Below are 22938 nucleotides of genomic sequence, written 5' to 3'. Positions count from 1 at the left end.
TAATAAGTGTAATTTTAATGAAGGAATTTGTATACTACTACTATACATACATTTTCAAATCTTGTCCATACAACCAATCTTTCCCTCTACCAACCAAAGAGCAAGAAGTAGTATATGTAACTCCTTACATCTCTGTACATATGCTAGCCAACAAAAAACATCCAAGTGTATCTAATCATCTATGTTCCATAAGTGTGCCTACTACAAAGGTAGAGTACATATGCAAAAAGGTACCTCTTTTGTTATGAACAAGAAACTAGGCAGTCTTGAGCAACTAAAGAAACGCTTTCATTGTCCAAAGACTCTCGAACAGCCCTATACAAATGCAACCAAGACGAAGAATAGCTGTCGACTGGACTCCATAAGAATGTAGGGTTGGGGCTTGCTGAAGCAGCCACTAAATCCAGCACAGATGCAGCTGGTTTCAACTGTTGTGGGAAATTGAATGCCAAGTTATCAACTTTATGTTCATATATTTTACCATTTCGATCCAATTTATAGCGACAAGTACCCTGAAACTCTCCCTTAGCTTCCCAAGGTACCCGAGGAATACCCCTCAGATTCCACCTTATCACAATTACATTCTCTGAAGGCTGCCAAACCCTGAAAATCTCTAATGTAATATCTCTAAACAATATCTTTCCATGAAATCTTAAAGCCCAAAATATCAACTTGTACTTTTCAATCCCAGTAAACTTGTTCAAAGGGTCTACAAATGTAATATCATCCCTGCCAAAAAGTCAAGAAACTGTCAATATTTGACATGACTCTGTACTATCATCACAATTAGATCAACAAAATTTAAAAATGATGCAACACAATTTGATCAAACCGACATAGTCCACTTATCATGGTTTTATTTCTTTAATCTTATACATTCATTTTTTATCTTTTTTTTTGCAAGTTTAACAACATAACAAAAACTAAGAGCTTTACGTACAAACGAACACGATTCGTAACCCGAAATTTAAAACATAAGAAAACAAGTACCTGTAAATATCATAATTAAGATCTTTGGCGAACAGTAAAGGCATATCTTCACGTAAAGTTCTGACAGCCAAGCCAATATTAACATAAAAATCATCATGTTGTTGTTTCTGATCACCTGGGGGAGCTTGATTAATCTGACCAACTTGACTTGGAGGAGAATCAAGCTTAGTAACAGATGAAATGGGCTTATTTGTAAAAGTTAATGGAGAAGAAATGAGACAACTTTGAATAGAGCATGTGGGTTTATCTTTAGATTGAAGCTGTAATAAAGCATGGGGTGGAGAGAGATTGGGAAGAACAAAAGCCATTACTGCTAGTAAATTTTGTTTTGTGTTTTTTAGTTGAAAGGCCGTGGTTTAGTTCAAGTTAAGTTTAGATTTGCATTAAATTGTCTTTGAGGTGTTGGTGGCAATTTTGCATTCCTATAAGTATTGTGTGGTTTAAAATCGTTATGAGAGAGCTCTTTCTTTTACATTCTCGCTATGATCATGATAGCCAATTTTTTACAGGTGATAGCCAATTTCACGGCTGCACATTTTATGTTGTAGAGCTCCCAACTTTTATAAGTTTTTTTTTACAATTTTATGATTTTTTTAAAAATATTTGAAAAAATACGTAACAAAAAATGCAACTATTTTTTTTGTTCGTATTTGAGGTTGCATGAAATGAAATTGTAGAAACTTGTCTAATCGTGGATAACCGTATTTTGGCAAAAAAATAAAAAAAATATTTTTACAATTAAAAAAAAAAGTTTTACAGAATATTTTTAAAAAGCCCCAGTATTTTTTATAAAAATATTCTTGGACTTAGGGTATTTTATTATAAAAACCATTATATTATGAATTGTTAAACTTATTTAATTTCACCCAAATTCATATAAATTTGTTTGTTTTTAAGCACATCTTAAATTATAAGTTACATCTATACTATACTATAATAACGAAACATTGGTATAATTTATAATTTGCTTAACCCCTTCAATTTCATTATCCATTTTGCTAAATAATATAATACTAACATAATAACCCGTGCGAGACACGAACTATTTTCTAAGAAATATTTTATGCAATTTTTAAAATTTCAGCTTGCACATGTTTTGTTAGAAATAAAGTGAATGACCCATAATAATTTAGTTAAAACGTGCAAAAAGTACCATTGCAAGCAGTTTATACTCACTGATTGTTTAGACTGTTGAGTGATGGTATCTCGTGTCATATTTTGCAAAAAAAATTTGCAGACTCTGATGATTCAGGTGACTGAAAATATTTTGGTTGTACACGATCTCTGAGTTAAAGATATGATGTTCATTTTAATTTGTGTAGAACTGATATTTATAGTTGTAAGGTGATTGAACCTTATTGTATATGGAATCGGCAATGTCTTGGTCTAACTTCAGTATTCTCATGTTAAAATGTCAGTACAATGTTGTTAAATTTATTGTGATGACGTGTAGTTAACAAATTCATTATTTATATGTCATCGTATGTTGCTGTGTTAATGTAGCTTGCGGGTATCTATTAAAAAATTTCACGATATGACTACTGTGAGAACTTGTAGTAGTTAGGCTTCCAAAACCTTTCTTTTTGTACTTCATATAAAATTTCTCAATATCAATTCTTTTGTGAGAAAATGATCTAGATAACACAAAAAAAATGTAAAAGGCAAAAATAATGACCCTTTACGACAATCTAAAATGATAGATCGTGTTGCGTTTTTAGTTCATGGCAGAAAGACTATAATTGTACACGGGTTAACATGCAATCAGAATACTATGACACATGGTTGACATGCCATGCAATTAGAGTGTTGTGCCATAAATTTTTAAATACTAAAACAATAATTATAATTATTTAATAAAAAGGTGTTACGAGTGCAGGGGATTATATATAATAGCACGTGAGTGGACACCACCTATTATATATATATATATATATATATATATATAATATTATAATACAATAGAAACCAATATTACAATGGAAACTATAAACCAACTTTTTTAAAAAATTTACTTCAAAATATAACACATATGGTAAGCAAATCGATTGTTGAGAGATGTAGAAAAATACAGTGAAATCATATTTTTAAAAAAACTTACGGTTTGACGGGAAAAATTAAATTAAAAACGGAGGAGAAAACCTGAAATTGGGAGAGGGAGGGTGCAGAGTAGTTGAGTGGGGGTGCTTTTAGGAAGGCATTAGATTATGTTGATCTAATGGTTAAAATTAGTTCTAAGTTTCTATTTTAAATTTGGTTTGTATTTGATCAAGTCCCTATATATATATATATATATATATATATATATATATATATATATATATATATATATTATTTGTATGGTAATTAATCAACGCAATATAAACTAACGTGTGTATGAAAATGGTTGTTTGGTACGTATTTCTTGTATAGTACGGACATAGAATTTGTGTAAATGCTAATTAAACCCGTGTTTGCAGGTTTTTTTTAATCAAAAATTTACGGGTAAAAGAAACATCGCACACCATTACATGTCTCAAAACATCTCTTTAAGTTGCGTTTATTTTTTCAATGTTTGAGAGCTTATTTAATAAAATTGTGTCAGAGAGTGCCAACACCTTTATCTCATTGAAATCTTATTTGTTTTTCGAAATGTTATCATCTCAACAGCTAGGCATTTAACTCTAAAGCTATTTTTTTCTTAATTTTTTTTTATACTCCCTCCGTCCCCCTCATTTCTTTATATTTCGGAAAGAGTGTCCAACACGCATTTTAAGGTGCATATAAAATATTATTCCGTAACTTATTTCTACAATCTTTTTTCTAAATAATAATTGAATGGTTAAATTTTTATTCTGAAAAAGAAAATTATAAAAATAAGTCACGTAACTATACTTTATACGTCCCTTAAAATGCGTGTCGGACAATCTCTGCAAAATGTAAAGAAATGAGAGGGACGAAGGGAGTATATATCATCGCTATGATCTATATGTAAGAATATATGATGCTGTATAGGTAACATATAATATATTTTAATTTGAATAATTAATCATTATCTTCTACACTATACTAAAAGAGAGTACACTTGGACATGTGTCACTCTCTCATTAAATTGAACACATGTCTTTCTCTCCTTAAAATTGGTGCTTACATGGCAAACTCCACTATCTTTAAAAAAAATCTCCATTAATTCTCTCTCCTCCGGAATTAATTAGCTTTTTTTCCTCCACTAAATATCTATCTTCTTCATTTTCATATGAATCATATGTCCTTAATTTCTTTTTTATCTCACTTTCCCTTCATTATCATTGTAAATTATTTTTTTTGACTAATATAACTTGCAACCTTATAACATGGGTATTTGTTCTAAAAAATCCTTGAAATGAATCCTTCAAATGAGCCACAGTCGATTCCATGACCCGTAACGATAGGGGATAAACTCATAATGTAATATTCGTGAATTTTATTTTATTTAATAAATAATAATAATAATAATAATAATAATAATAATAATTAGAATAAGAATTATAATAGACTTTGTAAAGAGTTAGTAATTTGATTAGAAAAAGGAGTTGGTTATATAATCTATATATACACTTCTCCGGCCTCTACCTCTAGTATGCTATCTTAAAAAAAACCTAATATTTAGAGGAGTACGGCGAGCCACAGGGAACGCGAGAAGTCGGTGATTTAATCAATCCGTTTAAGCATACCAACAAAATTGAGTAAAATTGTGTAGGTAACTTTCGTCTACATCATACTTTTACTTATTATACAAGTTTTTGATATATTATTTTATTAGAATAATGATATGTGTATGTAATGTTCTGTGTCAGCCATCTCATGAATGCAACCAAGTTGTAATCGATAATATTAAAATAATTTTGTGTCCAGATCTTGTAATTGGGGTATAGGGCTTTAATTATCTGTTATATATTCTTGTATTTAAAAGGGATAAGACAATGTATTTTATTATGTGCCAAAATTGTCAACTTCTGTCATTCAATAAACTTAAGAATTTTAAGTTTTAAATTGTAATATTGTTACATTATTAATTTTAGATTTTAAGGCTGTGTGCTACTTATAATTCTATTATTATTATATTATTATCTTTTTTTTTGACTTCCTGGTTTAGTTTGAATATATATATATATATATATATATATATATATATGTTTTGTGTTTTTGTGCTTATATTAGTGTCAGGTATACTATGATGTACTTTGTTATATAGAACATGGTGACTTTGAGGTAGTTACTAGTTAGTCAAGATTGTACTATATTAATAAGAGAACTAGCTCAATAGCCCGTGAAATGCACGGGCATATTCTATATTTCGTGAATTGATGTTATTTTGACTGTAATGATGGACGATATATCCATGTTTCTTTCTGATGGATTGATTAACTAAATATCTCTTTTTATGAAATTGAGATCGATGATTTAATTAACGTGTTTTCTTTCAAAATGAATTGAATGTGCGGTCATGAAATGGAAACAAACGATCAAAATATCATGCAAATGAAATCACACATTTCTCATGAAAATAATTACAACTCATAAGAATGAAATATTACTGAGTTAATTAAAGAATTACTACAGTTGTTTACATGGTATAGTTACAGATACGATGAATATGAGATAATTCTTACTTTACTTAGCACAAAATGTAATGATTGAATATGAAAACCAATATATTAAATTTAATATTATACAATTGACAATATGAATACATTTTCCAATATACTTCATTTTCTATGATAAATATATTAATAATTAGGTCAGTACTTAATTGTTATAAAAATTGAAAATTGGAATAAATCGGTTGATCTACCGAATTGCGAATTTTTAAAAATAAAAAATTTATCGAAATGTTAAATCGGAATAAAATCGGACATATTTTTATAAATTTTTAGAATATATAAGTAAATTAATTATACTTGAGATGTGTAAAATTGCCATATTGTAATTTCTCCATCTATACCAAGTTAGAACATTATGTGCATTATTAATTAAAATAGTAAGAGTCTTAATAATCTTTATGCCTCTCTCTTCATTTTCCTAGTCTTCTTCCCTTATCGTTCCGGTTTTTAGTCGGCAGTCGTCTGGTATCTTCATTTAAAATCGCCGTTCTTCATCAACTTAAGGTTAAGTATATTTCTGCTTCTACTTCTTCTTTGCAGAGCCTCAAATCATGTGCTTGATTCGTCGAATTTTGATCGAAAATGACAAAAATGTTTTATTCTCTGATTTTGCTCTATAATATTGTTTGATTATCTTCTAGCGATTAATCGATGAAATTTCCAATTTTTGTAACACTGCAGTAATCTTATAAATCTTTTATTTATACCTCTGTTTTTTTTAAAACCGGTTAATATAAGAAATATGAATTATCTTACTATTGTAAAAAATTGTTATAACCGCAATGAACTTGATATTTTAATATTTTATCACATATATTCAAAATCTTAAAACCAATATTAGTTAATATTCAATTTGGCCATATAATAAGAATCTCAATTTCAGTATAAACCCCCCTCATAACTCACTCTTTAATTAGTATAAAAGGATCTCTTATAATTCTGGTTTAATACTTGATACACTAACATTGCCATTTTCAGATTATCTAACATATAAAATATATTTGTTGAAATAAATTTATTTTATATAGAGTCTTAAAAAAATAAGAATTTAGTTTATATATTGGCAAATATGATTAAATTTTGTTAATATTCAATAATAAATGGTAACATATATAAAATTAATAATATTAATGAGTTAGGTGTAATTAACATATGTTATTAAACATGACAATTATTGATATTTATTAATAAATGGTAATAATGACTTAGGTGTAATTAATACATGATATTAAATTTCATAATTATTTGTAATTATTAATTAGGGATAATTTAGTAATTTTAAGTGGAATAAAATGTCTCATCCAACCCCCTACTTGCTCTATTATATATATAATAGATTATTTTTGAATATTAATATTATTTATAAATCATGTGTTGTAATGTAAGGTTAATAACCAAGCTAATGAGTTGAATTTCATAGTTGTTAATGGGGTATGTAATTTCTCATGTGTTAGTTTGGTCATCAATGTGGAGTTGTTTAATATTTAATATTTAATTAATTCCTGTAATGATTTGTTAGGTAATGAATCATACACATAGAGGAGGGGGTGAATGTGTTTTTCTGATTTTTTTTTACTTTTCTTGAAAGATAATGGTTGAACAAAGTAAATTAAATCTTGTATACAAAAGTGTTCATGCAGAAATTAAACTTGCACAAAATAAAGAACACAGATCTTCAAAATTCACTTAATTTTTGTATTAAAAATTAAGATGTTTTGCTACAAAATTTCTAAGCTCTTTGAAGTTAAAGAGTTCAACTTCTTCTCGAGAGTGTTACAAGAATTTTGATCTAAATTGTTACTTCTAACTAGAGGACCAGTGTTAACTTTATAGCTCAGTTAACTGCTGGTTTACACAGTGGATAATAAATATGCTATTACCTTTTCTAAACTATCACTTGTCATTTCTATTTATCGAAAAGAAAATTTTCCATTTCTGGATTAGCATATCTTTAGCATCCCGTATTTACTTTAATCTTCCTCTGTCAGTTAATCTTTGTCATTGATCTTGCACACACTTCAAGCTACTTTTTGTAGACTTGTCAATCCAGCTGTTGGATTGTTTGTTGATTGTTTATCTTGGATATTAAATTGATCTGCAATTCTGTACTTTGAGACTGTACTTCGAGATCTCCAGTTTGAATTATTAGAACACTTGATATCTTGATAAGTACAAAGGCTTATCGAGATCTCTAGTACTCCATAATGAGTTTGGCTTGTAGAGGTCTTCAGCTCATCGAGATCTCTAGTCTTCATAACTTCACTTGACTTGTAGATATCTATGAGTTCTCGAATGGATATAAACTTGTTGATAACTCTGAGTTCTCTAGTGAAAGAATGACTTGTCAATATCTTCTTGAGTTCTCGAGTAGCTTTCCTGACTTCTCTACTCCTGGTGGATATTGCTTATCCGTTGAGTAGATATATAGCTCATCCATCGAGTAGATATATAGGTCATCTGTGGAGTAGATATTGCTCATCCATCGAGTAGATGTTGTTCATCCAACGAGTAGATATATAGCTCATCCGTCGAGTAGATTTGTTCATCCGTCGAGTAGATATTTCTTATCCGTCGATACTCTCTGGAGTTTGAATGACTTCTCGATAAGTCATTCTGGAGTTCTCGAATGACTTCTCTATAACATTAAATCCGTGACTTGTAGAGATCCTGACTTAGAACATTTTTCTCCAAACAGATTTATTCAACTCCAAGCTTCTTCAAAATTCTTCTGAGGCATGATCTTCTTGATCTTCTTTCAGATAGAATCTTTATGCTTGATACTGTTTTAGGAAAAAGATTTCAGTCTGCTCCTTTGCAATTTTACAGACTTTAAGTGTTACAAGTACATAATACAAATTTAGATAACAATACAACTTACTTAGGGTTGACCACAAGCTTAACTGATTAATGAAAATACCTGTTCATTAATCTTCTACTCAGATCATAGATGCTAATGATATTGTTAGCTCTAGTAATCTTTGACATCATCTATTGTATACTACATGATTAACTAACTCAACACATATTTACGCTCGTACTTGGATTTACAAAACTTCCTGTATAAATCATGTTCTTCATATTGGTTACTATGTTATTTAATATTAGTACTTGCTTTGGTTAATTTAATAATATGAGTATATATTTATATATATGTTGATGACTACTAGTAACCAAGTTTGTAACACCCCCAGATCCGGGGTAAGGGATCCGGGTCGTCACGGTCTTTCTTTCCACAATATCACTTCACTTAATTAATAATAAATAACCTCATGTTATGACCCCACACTAACACACACCACAACCCGTTATAGTCTCAGAGATGAAATTGAAATAAGTACAAGTCCTTGAATCCACAATTTAAAAGTTATTACAACCCAAAATGATTACTTGATAAATTTACAGTTAATTGTCATTATCTGCCACAAGTTATAATTATACAATATTTGGTTCCCAAAAGTAGAATGCCTGATCTACCAATAGATCTACCTCTGCAGCTATAGCAGCTACAACATCAAGGGGAAGACGCGGGATGCTTCCCACGCGCTTGCGCTGGGTCTGCTTGAGTCTGGCCATCTTTCTTAACTGTTGTTGTGTGATGAAGAAATGAAGCAAGAGTGAGCATTACAGCTCGCAAGATAATATATAGGGTAAACAATAATGCAAGTATCTAAATGGATAACTTATTCCAAGAATTCTACTTCCCGAGTATTGGGTAAGTAATCAAAACTCTTTTATCAAAATAGCAACCTTGTTGCGAATATAAAACATATCACAGGGCCGGATCCCTCAGGTTTTGAGCGAGTATTTAAATCCCCTTCGAAAGGAGGATTTTAAATATAAAAATGAGCTTTGGGATCCGCCCTAACCTTTAAAATCATTTTGAAGACTCGAAAACATTTTTAAGAATGTTTGGAGTAATGCTGATTTAATAAATAAATCAGTCTCAATATATTAAAAAATATCTGAATATTATTATTTAAATAATATTTCCATAAAGAATAATCTTTATAAAAATAATTGAAGTAGAAGTTGTAAAACTTATACATGAAATGAATCTTAAATAATCAAAGATGTACTTATACGAAAGTAATATCCTTATTTGAATAATCAAAAGTAAGTTTGATTATCGACACATTATTCTTTAATAAAATAAAGAATATTATTTAGTAAATAATCGGAGTCATAAGTCCTCGAATGAATATTTAAAAATAATATTCATTAAATAAAATAAACGGAGTCATATGTCCTCAAATGAATATTCAAGATAATATTCAATAATAAATAAACGGGGTCATAAGCCCTCGAATGAATATTCAAGATAATATTCAATAATAAATAAACGGGGTCATAAGCCCTCGAATGAATATTCAAGATAATATTCAATAATAAAATAAAGTTATCGAATAAACCTTATTCGATTCATAGTTTTGGAAACTACTCATATATATATAAATATATATATATTATACTCGGGAGTCTCGACTCCCGGTTTTAGAAAAAGTTCACCTTTGGGTCCCCTATACTAAGGGTATACGCAAATACCGCTTATCTCTTGCATAGGTATTATCAACTGAATCAACAGATATATGTATCAAGATTTCGAAAAAGGCATGCATATATACCATATCACATGCTACAATATATCGCAAGAATTTGCTAATTTAACCATTAGGCATCTATCACAAGATAATGCATGTACAAATGTATATATCACAACAACAGTATAACGGATAGAAAACTTGCCTGAGCGACTGGGGGTTACAAATGGCTTGGGACGAGTCTGGTAACCTATAAACAACATATAAGTTGGAATTAAACCAAAGTCACTTATAAATCTATACTTTAACCAATTTAGACTCTAACGCTCGCTTTGCGCTTAATGATTCTCTTAAGTCGCTCGAGTACCCTCGGCTCCACCATATTAACCATTACGAGTTTTAAGGCGATTCTTTCGCGAGTGTCTTACCAACTGCCTAACACACTTTACATAAATGTTTCATACTCCAATTAGTCCTTTTAGGTCTTTAACCTATGTTTCAAAGTAAGGCGAGGGGTAATGATTCGTTCGCGAAACGTCGTTACTTAAAACGGCCGTTTCTCCTAAACCGTACATCGGAATCAAACGAACTATATATCAAAACGAAGCTCGTAACATGAACTATCTAATCATGGCAATGGTCAAAACCTAGCAGTGAGTTCACGGGTCCTAATGTTAAGAACAAAAACAGCCTAAAGTAAATCGGACATTACAACGGCTATGTTTACGCGATTACCCAAATTTAAACCACTCCAAATCATCTCACAATCAACATCCCAACCAAAACTCCATCCATACTTCATCATAACAGCCCCAAAAACTCCACATTATTAATTTATACTATTCTTAAACATGAATTTAAACTACACTTAAGTTCATTAATCAACAATCCAAGAACTACCACTCTAAAAACTTCACAAAACCAACTAATCTCTACATTCACAACAAGCAAGCCTCTCATGAATCATAATAACAAAACTAAACCTAATTACTCAAATAAAGTTAGGGTTTGGAGGGGTTATACCTTCCTTGGAGAGTGGAGAATCAAGTAATTAGCTTGGAATCACCCTTAAAGTCCTTATCCAAGCTTAATCTAAACAAAACTTCAAGAACAAAAAATTTAGTTCTTGAAAAACACTATTCACCATCTTCTTCCATGATTTTTAGGAAGAGATTGTGAATAATTTAGGAGCTCAAACTTATAGGATATCCATAACTATGCATAAGGAGTCTTAGATAATTACCTTGCAATTTAACAAAGCTTGGAACTAGGATTTTGATTTTCTTGCTTTGGAAAAGAAGAAAAAGCCGAGAGCTTGATGAAGAATGGTGAGATAATTTTGTGTTTTTGGTGAAATGAAATGTTTTGGCATTGGTTGGTTGACATTTTGATTTGTTTTGTTTTGTTACCTTTTTACCATGGTAAGTTTTGTGTGGTTCTAATTCAACCAATAACACACTTTGCTTGGTCATGCTTATGTCACCCTGTGATGTCACCCTCCCACCTTTGTCCTCTTCTTATTGGTTTGATGACATCATCCCCACTAATCTCTTTGATTAGCTTTTAATTATTTGGCTAATGACCGCTGATCTGTTATACGGTTCACTTAACTTTCGTTTTCGTTTATCGTTTGAGGGATCATACCCGGAATCTTATTACTTAGGTTCCCTTAACCTTTCTCAATACATTATATTCCTTTTTTTTTATCCTCTCTTAAAATCATTGAATTTAAATCCTTTTTATCCTGTTACCTTATACTCAATTCTTTCGATATCTGGTGGATTTTCGGGAAAAATCAAAAGGTTCAAATTTGGATTTTGACGATCTTTACATACACTTATATATCATATAGAGTACCAATAAAATCTCAGAATATCCATAAAAGAACCCCTACATAGTGTGGCAGGAAAAGTTTTCTTATTCAGCAATATCAACAAAAACACTATTCATAAGGGTTACAAAAAGTTCAAAATTTTGGGGTTATTACAGTCTCCCCTCCTTAAAAGGATTCCGTCCCGGAATCAAATAGAAAACAAATGGGGGTACTTTTCTAGCATTGCGCTCTCTTGTTCCCAAGTTGATTCTTCCACATTATGATTCTGCCATAGCACTCTGACTAGCTTGATCACTTTGTTCCGAAGCACCTGCTCCTTCTTATCCATAATCTTTACTGGTTTCTCCACGTAAGTCAGATCTGGTTGCATATCCACATGCTCGTACTCCACTATGTGTCTGGCATCCCGATGATACTTCCTTAGCATTGACACATGGAACACATTATGAACTTTTTGTAGGTTCGGGGGTAAGGCTAGCTCGTAAGCCAACTTCCCAATCCGTCTTAGTATCTCAAAAGGTCCAATGTATCTTGGGCTTAATTTTCCTTTCTTTCCGAATCTCATTAACCCCTTCCAAGGGGATACTTTTAGTAGTACTAAGTCCCCTACTCCATACTCCTTGTCCTTTCGGGCTAGGTCTGCATATTTCTTCTGTCTGTCTTGGGCTGCTACCAGCCGTCCTCTGATGAGATCCACTATGTCTTTGGTCCTTTGGACCACTTCGGGTCCGAGCATCTTCCGCTCTCCTACTTTATCCCAGTATAAGGGAGATCGACACCTTCTTCCGTACAGGGCCTCATAAGGCGGCATTCCGATGCTAGCATGAAAGCTATTGTTATAAGAAAATTCGATCAACGGCAAGTGATCATCCCAACTTCCTTTAAAGTCTATTGCACAGACTCTCAACATATCGTCTAGTGTCTGGATGGTCCTTTCACTCTGCCCATCCGTCTGGGGATGGTAAGCGGTACTCATATTTAACTTGGTCCACGTACATTCTTGAAAGCTCCTCCAAAATCTGGAGTTGAACCTGGGGTCTCGGTCTGAGACAATGGACGCTGGGACTCCATGTCACGTCACTATTTCCTTAAGGTAAATGTCCACCAGTCTATCGACTGTGTATCTCTCATTGATAGGAATGAAATGAGCTGACTTTGTCAGTTGGTCTATAATCACCCATATGGCATCATGGTTGGTTTTCGTCCTTGGTAAACCGACAATAAAATCCATGGCTATCTGTTCCCATTTCCATTCGGGAATCTCCAGGGGTCGTAAGAGTCCATTGGGTCTCTGGTGCTCTTCCTTCACTCTTTGGCAAGTCAAACATTTGCTTACCCATTCTGCTACGTCCCTCTTCATGTTGGGCCACCAGTAATATTCCTTCAAGTCCCTATACATCTTGGTGCTTCCCGGGTGGATGGAATATCTTGAACTATGGCTTTCATCCAAAATCTCATCTTTAAGCTCTTGAACGTTCGGAACCCAAATCCGGTAGGAGTACCTCATTATCCCTTTATCATCTTTCTCAGTATGGATCTCTTCTCCAGTCATTGACTCTCTGCCTTCATTCATTATTTTCTCTTAGCACAATCTGATCTTTTCCAATAACTCTGGCTGCATTGAGATCTCAAACAGCTTTTCAGTTCCGGTTCCGGTTACTTTTACTTCTATTTCCATCCTCTCAAAATCCTTTATAAATTCTTTCGAAGTCATTATCATTCTGAGTCTTTCCTTTCTACTAAGGGCATCAACCACCACATTGGCTTTCCCCAGATGATAGAGAATCTCACAATCATAGTCCTTGATTAGCTCTAACCATCTCCTCTGGCGCATGTTGAGCTCTTTCTGCGTAAATATGTACTTGAGGCTCTTATGGTCTATGAAAATCTCGCACTTCTCTCCATACAAGTAGTGCCTCCAAATTTTTAGGGCAAAAACTATTGCTGCGAGCTCAAGGTCATGAGTAGGATATCTAATCTCGTATTTCTTCAATTGTCTCGACGCATACGCAATCACTTTACCGTGCTACATAAGCACACACCCTAATCCTTTGTGCGACACGTCACTATATATCACAAAATCTCCTTTTCCATCTGGCAATATCAACACCGGGGCCGTTACCAACCTTTTCTTTAATTCCTGAAAACTGTTCTCGCATTTCTCCGTCCATTCAAACTTCTCTGTCTTACGAGTAAGTCGTGTCAAAGGGGCTGCGATCTTCGCAAAGTCCTGTACAAATCTACGATAGTAGCCGGCCAATCCTATGAAACTCCTTACCTCTGTGGGGGTGGTTGGCCTTTCCCAATTGGAGACTGCCTCTATCTTGGAGGGGTCGACCAATACTCCTTCTTTATTGATCATATGTCCTAAAAACTGTACTTCATTCCGCCAGAATTCACACTTCGAGAATTTGGCATATAACTGTTCCTCTCTGAGTATTCCTAGAGCTATCCTCAAATGCTCTGCATGCTCTGCCTCAGTCCTTGAGTAGATTAAAATATCATCGATAAAAACTATCACACATTTGTCCAAGTACTTCTTGAATACTCTGTTCATTAAGTCCATGAAAGCCGCTGGGGCGTTGGTTAATCCAAAGGATATTACCAAGAACTCATAGTGCCCATACCTGGTACGGAATGCTGTCTTAGGAATATCTTCGGGTTTAATCTTTAGTTGGTGATATCCAGTTCTCAGGTCAATCTTGGAAAAATAAACAGCATCCTTTAGCTGGTCGAACAGATCATCTATTCTAGGTAACGGGTACCTGTTCTTTATGGTTAGCTTGTTCAACTCTCGATAGTCGATGCACAACCTCATGCTCCCATCCTTCTTCTTAACAAATAACACTGGTGCTCCCCACGGAGACACACTGGGTCTTATCATACCCTTATCCAAAAGTTCCTGCAATTGGGTAGCTAATTCCTTCATTTCTAATGGGGCTAACCGGTAAGGTGCTTTTGAAACTGGCGCCGTCCCTGGGGCCAACTCAATAGCAAATTCAATCACTCTATCAGGTGGTAATCCCGGAAGGTCTTGTGGGAATATGTCTTCAAATTTGTTGACTACCGGAATATCTTGTAAGTTGGGCACCTCCTTCTGTGTGTCCACCACATAGGCTAGGTAAGCCTCATTTCCTTTTCATAGCATCCTTCTGGCCTGGGCCATAGTCAAAAATTTCTGCGTCTGCCTCTTTCCTCTAAATATGACTTCTTTCTTTCCTGGGATATTTAACTTAACTTTATTCCCCTTACAGTCTATCTGAGCATCATTGCTAGATAGCCAGTCCATTCCCAAAATTACATCAAACTCCCCTAATTTAAAAGGAATCAGATCAACACTAGAAGATTGCTCCCCTATGCCTAACTCACAGGCGGGGTGAATCTGGTTAACAGGAATAATTTCATGATTGGCTATTTCTACTTGTAAGGGTTCTATCAAGGGTTCAACATTAAGTCTTAATTTACGCGCAAGGTCCTTTGATATAAAAGATTTAGTTGCTCCCGAATCAAATAAAACGTTTGCACTGACTAAATTTAGAGAAAGGGTACCTGCTATCACATCTGAGTCTTTCATAGCATCCTGGACTGTCATGTTGAAAGTCCTCGCAGTAGGTGGCTTATTGAAGGCAGCCCTGCTGGCTCCTGAAGCTGCTGGTTTGTTCATTGGGCATTCCTTCTTCCAATAACCCGGGCATCCACACTGATGACAAGTGGTGGTTGGAATGACGGCAGGGGTTGACGAAGGGCATTTGTGGGAATAGTGGCCCACTTGCCCACACTTAAAGCAGGTTATTGGCTTTCCCTTATATTCCCCAGAATGCATCCTTCCACAAGTGTTACAGGCTGGAAATGGGGGTCGAGACTGGTTGGAATAGGACATTCTTGACTTCTGGCCGCTCTGGCTCACATTCACACTCATTGGCCGCTTAAACCCAGTGTTCTTTCCCGGTAGGGACACTGCTCCTCGATTAAATCTAGTTGGGAAGCTCCTTTCTGCGGAACCTCCACCCATGCTCATGCTTTTCCTCTTTATTCCCTTTTTCTCTCTTTCCTTCTGCATCTGTTCACTTCCGGCTTCTACAATTGTTGCCTTTTGCACCAGAGTGGCATAATCAGTAAGCTCAAGAATTGTCACCCTATTCTGAATCCACGGTTTCAGTCCCTGCTGAAACCTCCTAGCTTTCTTTTCCTCGTTGCTCACAAACTTCGGCACAAACCTTGATAACTCAGTAAATTTCGCTTCGTACTCTGCTACAGATAAGTTATTCTGCTTTAGCTCCAAGGACTTGAGCTCCATCTAGTTTTCCATAAACCTCGGGAAATATTTTCTCAGAAACAACTGACTGAATCTCTCCCAGGTTATAATAGCATATGTCTCCATATTTTTCTTGGCCTCCCACCAGTAGTTAGCCTCTCCTTTCAGAAGGTAGGTAGCAAATACAGTCTTCTGTGCCTCATCGATACTCAGAATCTCAAAGGATTTCTCCATTTCCTTTAACCATGCCCTTGCCTCAACTGGGTCGGCTGATCCGTGGAACTCAGGGGGCTTAAGGGACTTAAAAGCCCTGAAAGAGTTTGCCACAACATTGCTATTTCCTTGAGGGGGTGGGTTGGTTTGACGTTCCAGGTTCTGCCTTAGGAGTTGCATGAACTGGCCCATGGGATCCATGCATGGGTTTGGTATTGGTTGTTCAACCTCAGTTTCTCCTTCCTCAGCCTCTATCTCAAATCCCTCAACATCATATATTTCCTCCTCCTCTTCATACAGGGAGTGATCCTGTTCAACATAATCCTTGTCTTCCTCTTCACTGTGTTCCTGGTTCCTATCGTCCTGGTTATGGCTTCCCTGGTCCTCAGATCCAGGGTTCGCCCTTGTTCCAATCTTTCTTGGCGGCATGATACTGATAATAAAAAAAATTATTGGGAAATTCAACGTTAGGTCACAATCATACACAACATTGTGCCTTGCACAGTTCTATAATGGGGAGAATGTATCTCGCAATTTTATTATTTTATGACAGTTCTAATAAGAAGTGCAGTAATAATAATGATAAAAACAGTGATCTCGTCACTAAGGAACTGAACTGAAAGGAAACAAATATATACATAATGCGAGAAATACATAGTTTGATCTGGTCAAAAGTACAACAGTGCTACAGCCATCTGCCTCAAAAGTGATACACAAGAGTCTATCTGTCCAGTCAGAAAAAGGGATGCTATATACAAGTCAACTATCCCGGAAAATTGGCTCTTACTTAGGCCTCGACTAACTAGACAACTAGACTATCCCATCGTCAGTCCTGAATCACACACCGGAGCGGGTCAGCTTCCATACCCTTTCCATCGCACGAGGGAAGATATAGTCGGCCTGCCGCCTGGAGATCCTACCATGTCTGTCCCCCTGGAGCGATCGGAGTCTCGCTCGGGACGTGAACTATATCCCCGTCAGCTCCCTCCTCAAGGATCGGGGTATAGCAGCCCTAGTCTCATAAGCTTGGGTACGCCTACCCGCCCTCTACACATCCAACTCCCTCCTGGCCTCATCCAGCCGGGCCTCAGCAACAGCCACTCGGGTCCTCAGTACATCCTGAACATAGCCGTGGGCTAACAAAGACTGCCTATGGGCAGGGTCGAGAGGTGGTGAATCCGGAGCCGCTGGGGGTGCCTCCTCGGTCTTCCTAGGCTCGGGAGTATGGGTCTCTGAGCTGTCATCATATGGGCTCCAAGATAGTGGTGGAGGGGTAGGGGCTCTGACCACCGGGAGTGAGGGTAAAGGGGTACCAGTGTACACTACCATAGCTCCGACACGCTCCTCAGACACTGGGACCTCATCCGGGTCCTCCTCATCTGAAATAGCAACAACCTCTGTCTCTGACTCCTCTGAGGGGTCCTCCTCATCCTCCTCCATCTCAGGCTCCTCCTGATCCTCGGCATCTAGCAGTGCCTCATCATGCTCCCGCTCGAACATCTCAGGGTCCTCTATCTCATGTGCCTACACATTAAACGAGCTAAGTTACTATCATGATACTTATAAGGGTGCCCGTAAGGGTTTTAACTGTCAGCGCTACTTTAAGTAGTCCGACCATTAACTTGGCAAGAGTTCTTATTATCTTTGTGAGTTTATTATTATATTGTCGCATCATCTCTGAGGTTTATAACGCTTGGCTCTGATACCATTTCTGTAACACCCCCAGATCCGGGGTAAGGGATCTGGGTCGTCACGGTCTTTCTTTCCACAATATCACTTCACTTAATTAATAATAAATAACCTCATGCTGTGACCCCACACTAACACACACCACAACCCGTTATAGTCTCAGAGATGAAATTGAAATAAGTACAAGTCCTTGAATCCACAATTTAAAAGTTATTACAACCCAAAATGATTACTTCATAAATTTACAGTTAATTGCCATTATCTGCCACAAGTTATAATTATACAATATTTGGTTCCCAAAAGTAGAATGCCTGATCTACCAATAGATCTACCTCTGCAGCTATAGCAGCTACAACATCAAGGGGAAGACGCGGGATGCTTCCCACGCGCTTGCGCTGGGTCTGCTTGAGTCTGGCCATCTTTCTTAACTGTTGTTGTGTGATGAAGAAATGAAGCAAGAGTGAGCATTACAGCTCGCAAGATAATATATAGGGTAAACAATAATGCAAGTATCTAAATGGATAACTTATTCCAAGAATTCTACTTCCCGAGTATTGGGTAAGTAATCAAAACTCTTTTATCAAAATAGCAACCTTATTGCGAATATAAAACATACCACAGGGCCGGATCCCTCAGGTTTTGAGCGAGTATTTAAATCCCCTTCGAAAGAAGGATCTTAAATATAAAAATGAGCTTTGGGATCCGCCCTAACCTTTAAAATCATTTTGAAGACTCGAAAACATTTTTAAGAATGTTTGGAGTAATGCTGATTTAATAAATAAATCAGTCTCAATATATTAGAAAATATCTGAATATTATTATTTAAATAATATTCCCATTAAGAATAATCTTTATAAAAATAATTGAAGTAGAAGTTGTAAAACTTATACTTGAAATGAATCTTAAATAATCAAAGATGTACTTATACGAAAGTAATATCCTTATTTGAATAATCAAAAGTAAGTTTGATTATCGACACATTATTCTTTAATAAAATAAAGAATATTATTTAGTAAATAATCGGAGTCATAAGTCCTCGAATGAATATTTAAAAATAATATTCATTAAATAAAATAAACGGAGTCATATGTCCTCAAATGAATATTCAAGATAATATTCAATAATAAATAAACGGGGTCATAAGCCCTCGAATGAATATTCAAGATAATATTCAATAATAAATAAACGGGGTCATAAGCCCTCGAATGAATATTCAAGATAATATTCAATAATAAAATAAAATTATCGAATAAACCTTATTCGATTCATAGTTTTGGAAACTATTCATATATATATATATAAATATATATATATTATACTCGGGAGCCTCGACTCCCGGTTTTAGAAAAAGTTCACCTTTGGGTCCCCTATACTAAGGGTATACGCAAATCCCGCTTATCTCTAGCATAAGTATTATCAACTGAATCAACAGATTTATGTATCAAGATTTCGAAATAGGCATGCATATATACCATATCACATGCTACAATATATCGCAAGAATTTGCTAATTTAACCATTAGGCATCTATCACAAAATAATGCATGTACAAATGTATACATCACAACAACAGTATAACGGATAGAAAACTTTCTTGAGCGGCTGGGGGTTACAAATGGCTTGGGACGAGTCTGGTAACCTATAAACAACATATAAGTTGGAATTAAACCAAAGCACTTATAAATCTATACTTTAACCAATTTAGACTCTAACGCTCGCTTTGCGCTTAATGATTCTCTTAAGTCGCTCGAGTAACCTCGGCTCCACTATTTTTAATAAATTAACCATTACGAGTTTTAAGGCGATTCTTTCACGAGTTTCTTACCAACTGCCTAACACACTTTACATAAATGTTTCATACTCCAATTAGTCCTTTTAGGTCTTTAACCTATGTTTCAAAGTAAGGCGAGGGGTAATGATTCGTTCGCGGAATGTCGTTACTTAAAACGACTGTTTCTCCTAAACCGTACATCGGAATCAAACGAACTATATATCAAAACGAAACTCGTAACATGAACTATCTAATAATGGCAATGGTAAAAACCTAGAAGTGAGTTCACGGGTCCTAATGTTAAGAACAAAAACATCCTAAAGTAAATCGAACATTACGACGGCTATGTTTACGCGATTACCCAAATTTAAACCACTCCAAATCATCTCACAATCAACTCACAATCAACATCCCAACCAAAAATCCATCCATACTTCATTATAACAGCCCCAACAACTCCACATTATCAATTTATACTATTCTTAAACATGAATTTAAACTACACTTAAGTTCATTAATCAACAATCCAAGAACTACCAGTCCAAAAACTTCACAAAACCAACTAATTTCTACATTCACAACAAGCAAGCCTCTCATGAATTATAACAACAAAACTAAACCTAATTACTCAAATAAAGTTAGGGTTTGGAGGGGTTATACCTTCCTTGGAGAGTGGAGAATCAAGTAATTAGCTTGGAATCACCCTTAAAGTCCTTATCCAAGCTTAATCTAAACAAAACTTCAAGAACAAAAATTTTAGTTCTTGAAAAACACTATTCACCATCTTCTTCTATGATTTTTAGGAAGAGATTGTGAATGATTTAGGAGCTCAAACTTATAGGATATCCATAACTATGCATAAGGAGTCTTAGATAATTACCTTGCAATTTAACAAAGCTTGGAACTAGGATTTTGATTTTCTTGCTTTGGAAAAGAAGAAAAAGCCGAGAGCTTGATGAAGAATGGTGAGATAATTTTGTGTTTTTGGTGAAATGAAATGTTTTGGCATTGGTTGGTTGACATTTTGATTTGTTTTGTTTTGTTACATTTTTACCATGGTAATTTTTGTGTGGTTCTAATTCAACCAACAACACACTTTGCTTGGTCATGCTTATGTCACCATGTGATGTCACCCTCCCACCTTTGTCCTCTTCTTATTGGTTTGATGACATCATCCCCACTAATCTCTTTGATTAGCTTTTAATTATTTGGCTAATGACCGCCGATCTGTTATACGGTTCGCTTAACTTTCGTTTTCATTTATCGTTTGAGGGATCATACCCGGGATCTTATTACTTAGGTTCCCTTACCTTTCTCAATACATTATATTCCTTTTTTTATCCTCTCTTAAAATCTTTGAATTTAAATCCCTTTTATCCTGTTACCTTATATTCAATTCTTTTGATATCTGGTTGATTTTCGGGAAAAATCAAAAGGTTCAAATTTGGATTCTGACGATGTTACATACACTTATATATCATATAGAGTACCAATAAAATCTCAGAATATCCATAAAAGAACCCCTACATAGTGTGGCAGGAAAAGTTTTCTTATTCAGCAATATTAGCAAAAACACTATTCATAAGGGTTACAAAAAGTTCAAAATTTTGGGGTTATTACAAAGTTGTTTCCTAACTGTTTTGTTGGGTCTAACTAATTACATAATTACAAATCATTCACTTGATTTTAATAATACGTATGCTTACAAAAATATATTAATAATAAATAATAAATTTTGTATTTAGATAGCGGGACAGGGATTTAGCGGATCAATTGCGGATTTTGTTAGCATTTTAGTTGCAATATTCGAGGTACGTATTCTGTCCCCTTTCTATTCAGCGCTACTTCTCTTAGAATTAAATATCTCTGATTCGCTCAATTTCAAATTTTCTTCGTTCATTTAAAATTGTTTGATCATTTGACGTGCGGAAATTATTTTAAAAATGATTTGGAAAATTTAAATATCTGTTTATCCGATTATCGAAAATTATTTATGACATCCTATGTTTTAGAAATTTGAATTATTTGACTCAGGTGATTTTAAATTTTGCAAGAATATTTTTCATTTGGACCCTTAGTGTGATATAGGCTATACTGAGTTAACCAGCTATAGGGGTACTATAGCCATGTCATTGCGGCACCAGTGACATGACACTTCCGTGACAGTGTGATTGGTCACGGCGTATCCTTCTGTTAGCTCTTGGGAGGAGTTTTTGCGTATTTGATATTTGTTCAGGATATGTGGGTGCACTCAGAGTTTGATTTATGATTTGATTTATGGTTACGTTGTATATGCCGTACATGTTATCCATTCTGTTGCACACATTAGGTACCCTATGCTGTGTGTATTTGTATTTGTTCAGATCTCAGTATGAAATATCCTAACCCCTCGTTATTTCAGCCCTGCTTGTTTTTAAAATTATTGTTTTATTATAAGTTGTGAAATATTCATTTCTGATTTTTTGTTTTATAAATTGTATTCCAAATTCGTACTGGGCGTTTGGCTCATGCCGTATTCTTTTTCTGGCAGGTGCTTAGGGGGATCCGAGACTGTGTGATGGAGAGCTACCCCATTTATCGATTAGGATTTCAGACTTTATCATTATCTAGACTTAATTATTTAAATAGAGATTTCTGTATTTATATTATTGATTTAGACAGTTTGGAGATTTAATATTATTTTTGAGATTTTAGACTGTTTAAATTACATTTAGAAATATATTAGTGCTATGTTTGCAGGTTTATGGATTTTAAGTAATATCTCCTTTTATTATTAAAAAGGGGGTGTTACACATAATCACTTAAACTATTCAATCATATCCATCATTATAGATATTCATTTAACACATTTGAATAAAATATTAGATATGTCTATTAAGACATATAGATTATTAATATCAAATTATAAATAATATAATTTAGTATACAATTATGTAAATTTTATTTCATAAATGTGTAATATACCATCATATATATATATATATATATATTAACTTTAAAATAGTATTTTAATTAAAATAAATATCATAT

The 22938-nt window shown here is 34.4% G+C and overlaps 1 protein-coding gene across 1 annotated transcript; it reads right to left on the bottom strand.

Annotated features, from left to right (window-relative positions):
- Positions 1-218: 218 nt before the first annotated feature.
- On the bottom strand, positions 219-1444 carry LOC141707708 (uncharacterized). The gene is made up of 2 exons (XM_074511035.1): positions 991-1444; positions 219-729 (listed from the first exon to the last, which is right to left on the bottom strand). The coding sequence occupies exons 1-2, from the start codon at positions 1296-1298 to the stop codon at positions 243-245; spliced, it is 795 nt and encodes a 264-aa protein (XP_074367136.1). The 5' UTR covers positions 1299-1444; the 3' UTR covers positions 219-242.
- Positions 1445-22938: the final 21494 nt, after the last annotated feature.

Source organism: Apium graveolens, chromosome 2 (assembly GCF_009905375.1).
Source record: "Apium graveolens cultivar Ventura chromosome 2, ASM990537v1, whole genome shotgun sequence".
NCBI lineage: Eukaryota > Viridiplantae > Streptophyta > Magnoliopsida > Apiales > Apiaceae > Apium > Apium graveolens.
Note: the sequence above shows the minus strand (reverse complement) of the source record. Positions and strands in the feature narration are given on the sequence as shown.

Coding starts and splice junctions, on each gene's coding strand:
- LOC141707708 (XM_074511035.1), bottom strand. CDS start 1,298: ATGGCTTTTGTTCTTCCCAATCTCTCTCCACCCCATGCTTTATTACAG. Junction 730..990: donor CTTAATTATGATATTTACAG/GTACTTGTTTTC, acceptor ACTTTTTGGCAG/GGATGATATTACATTTGTAG.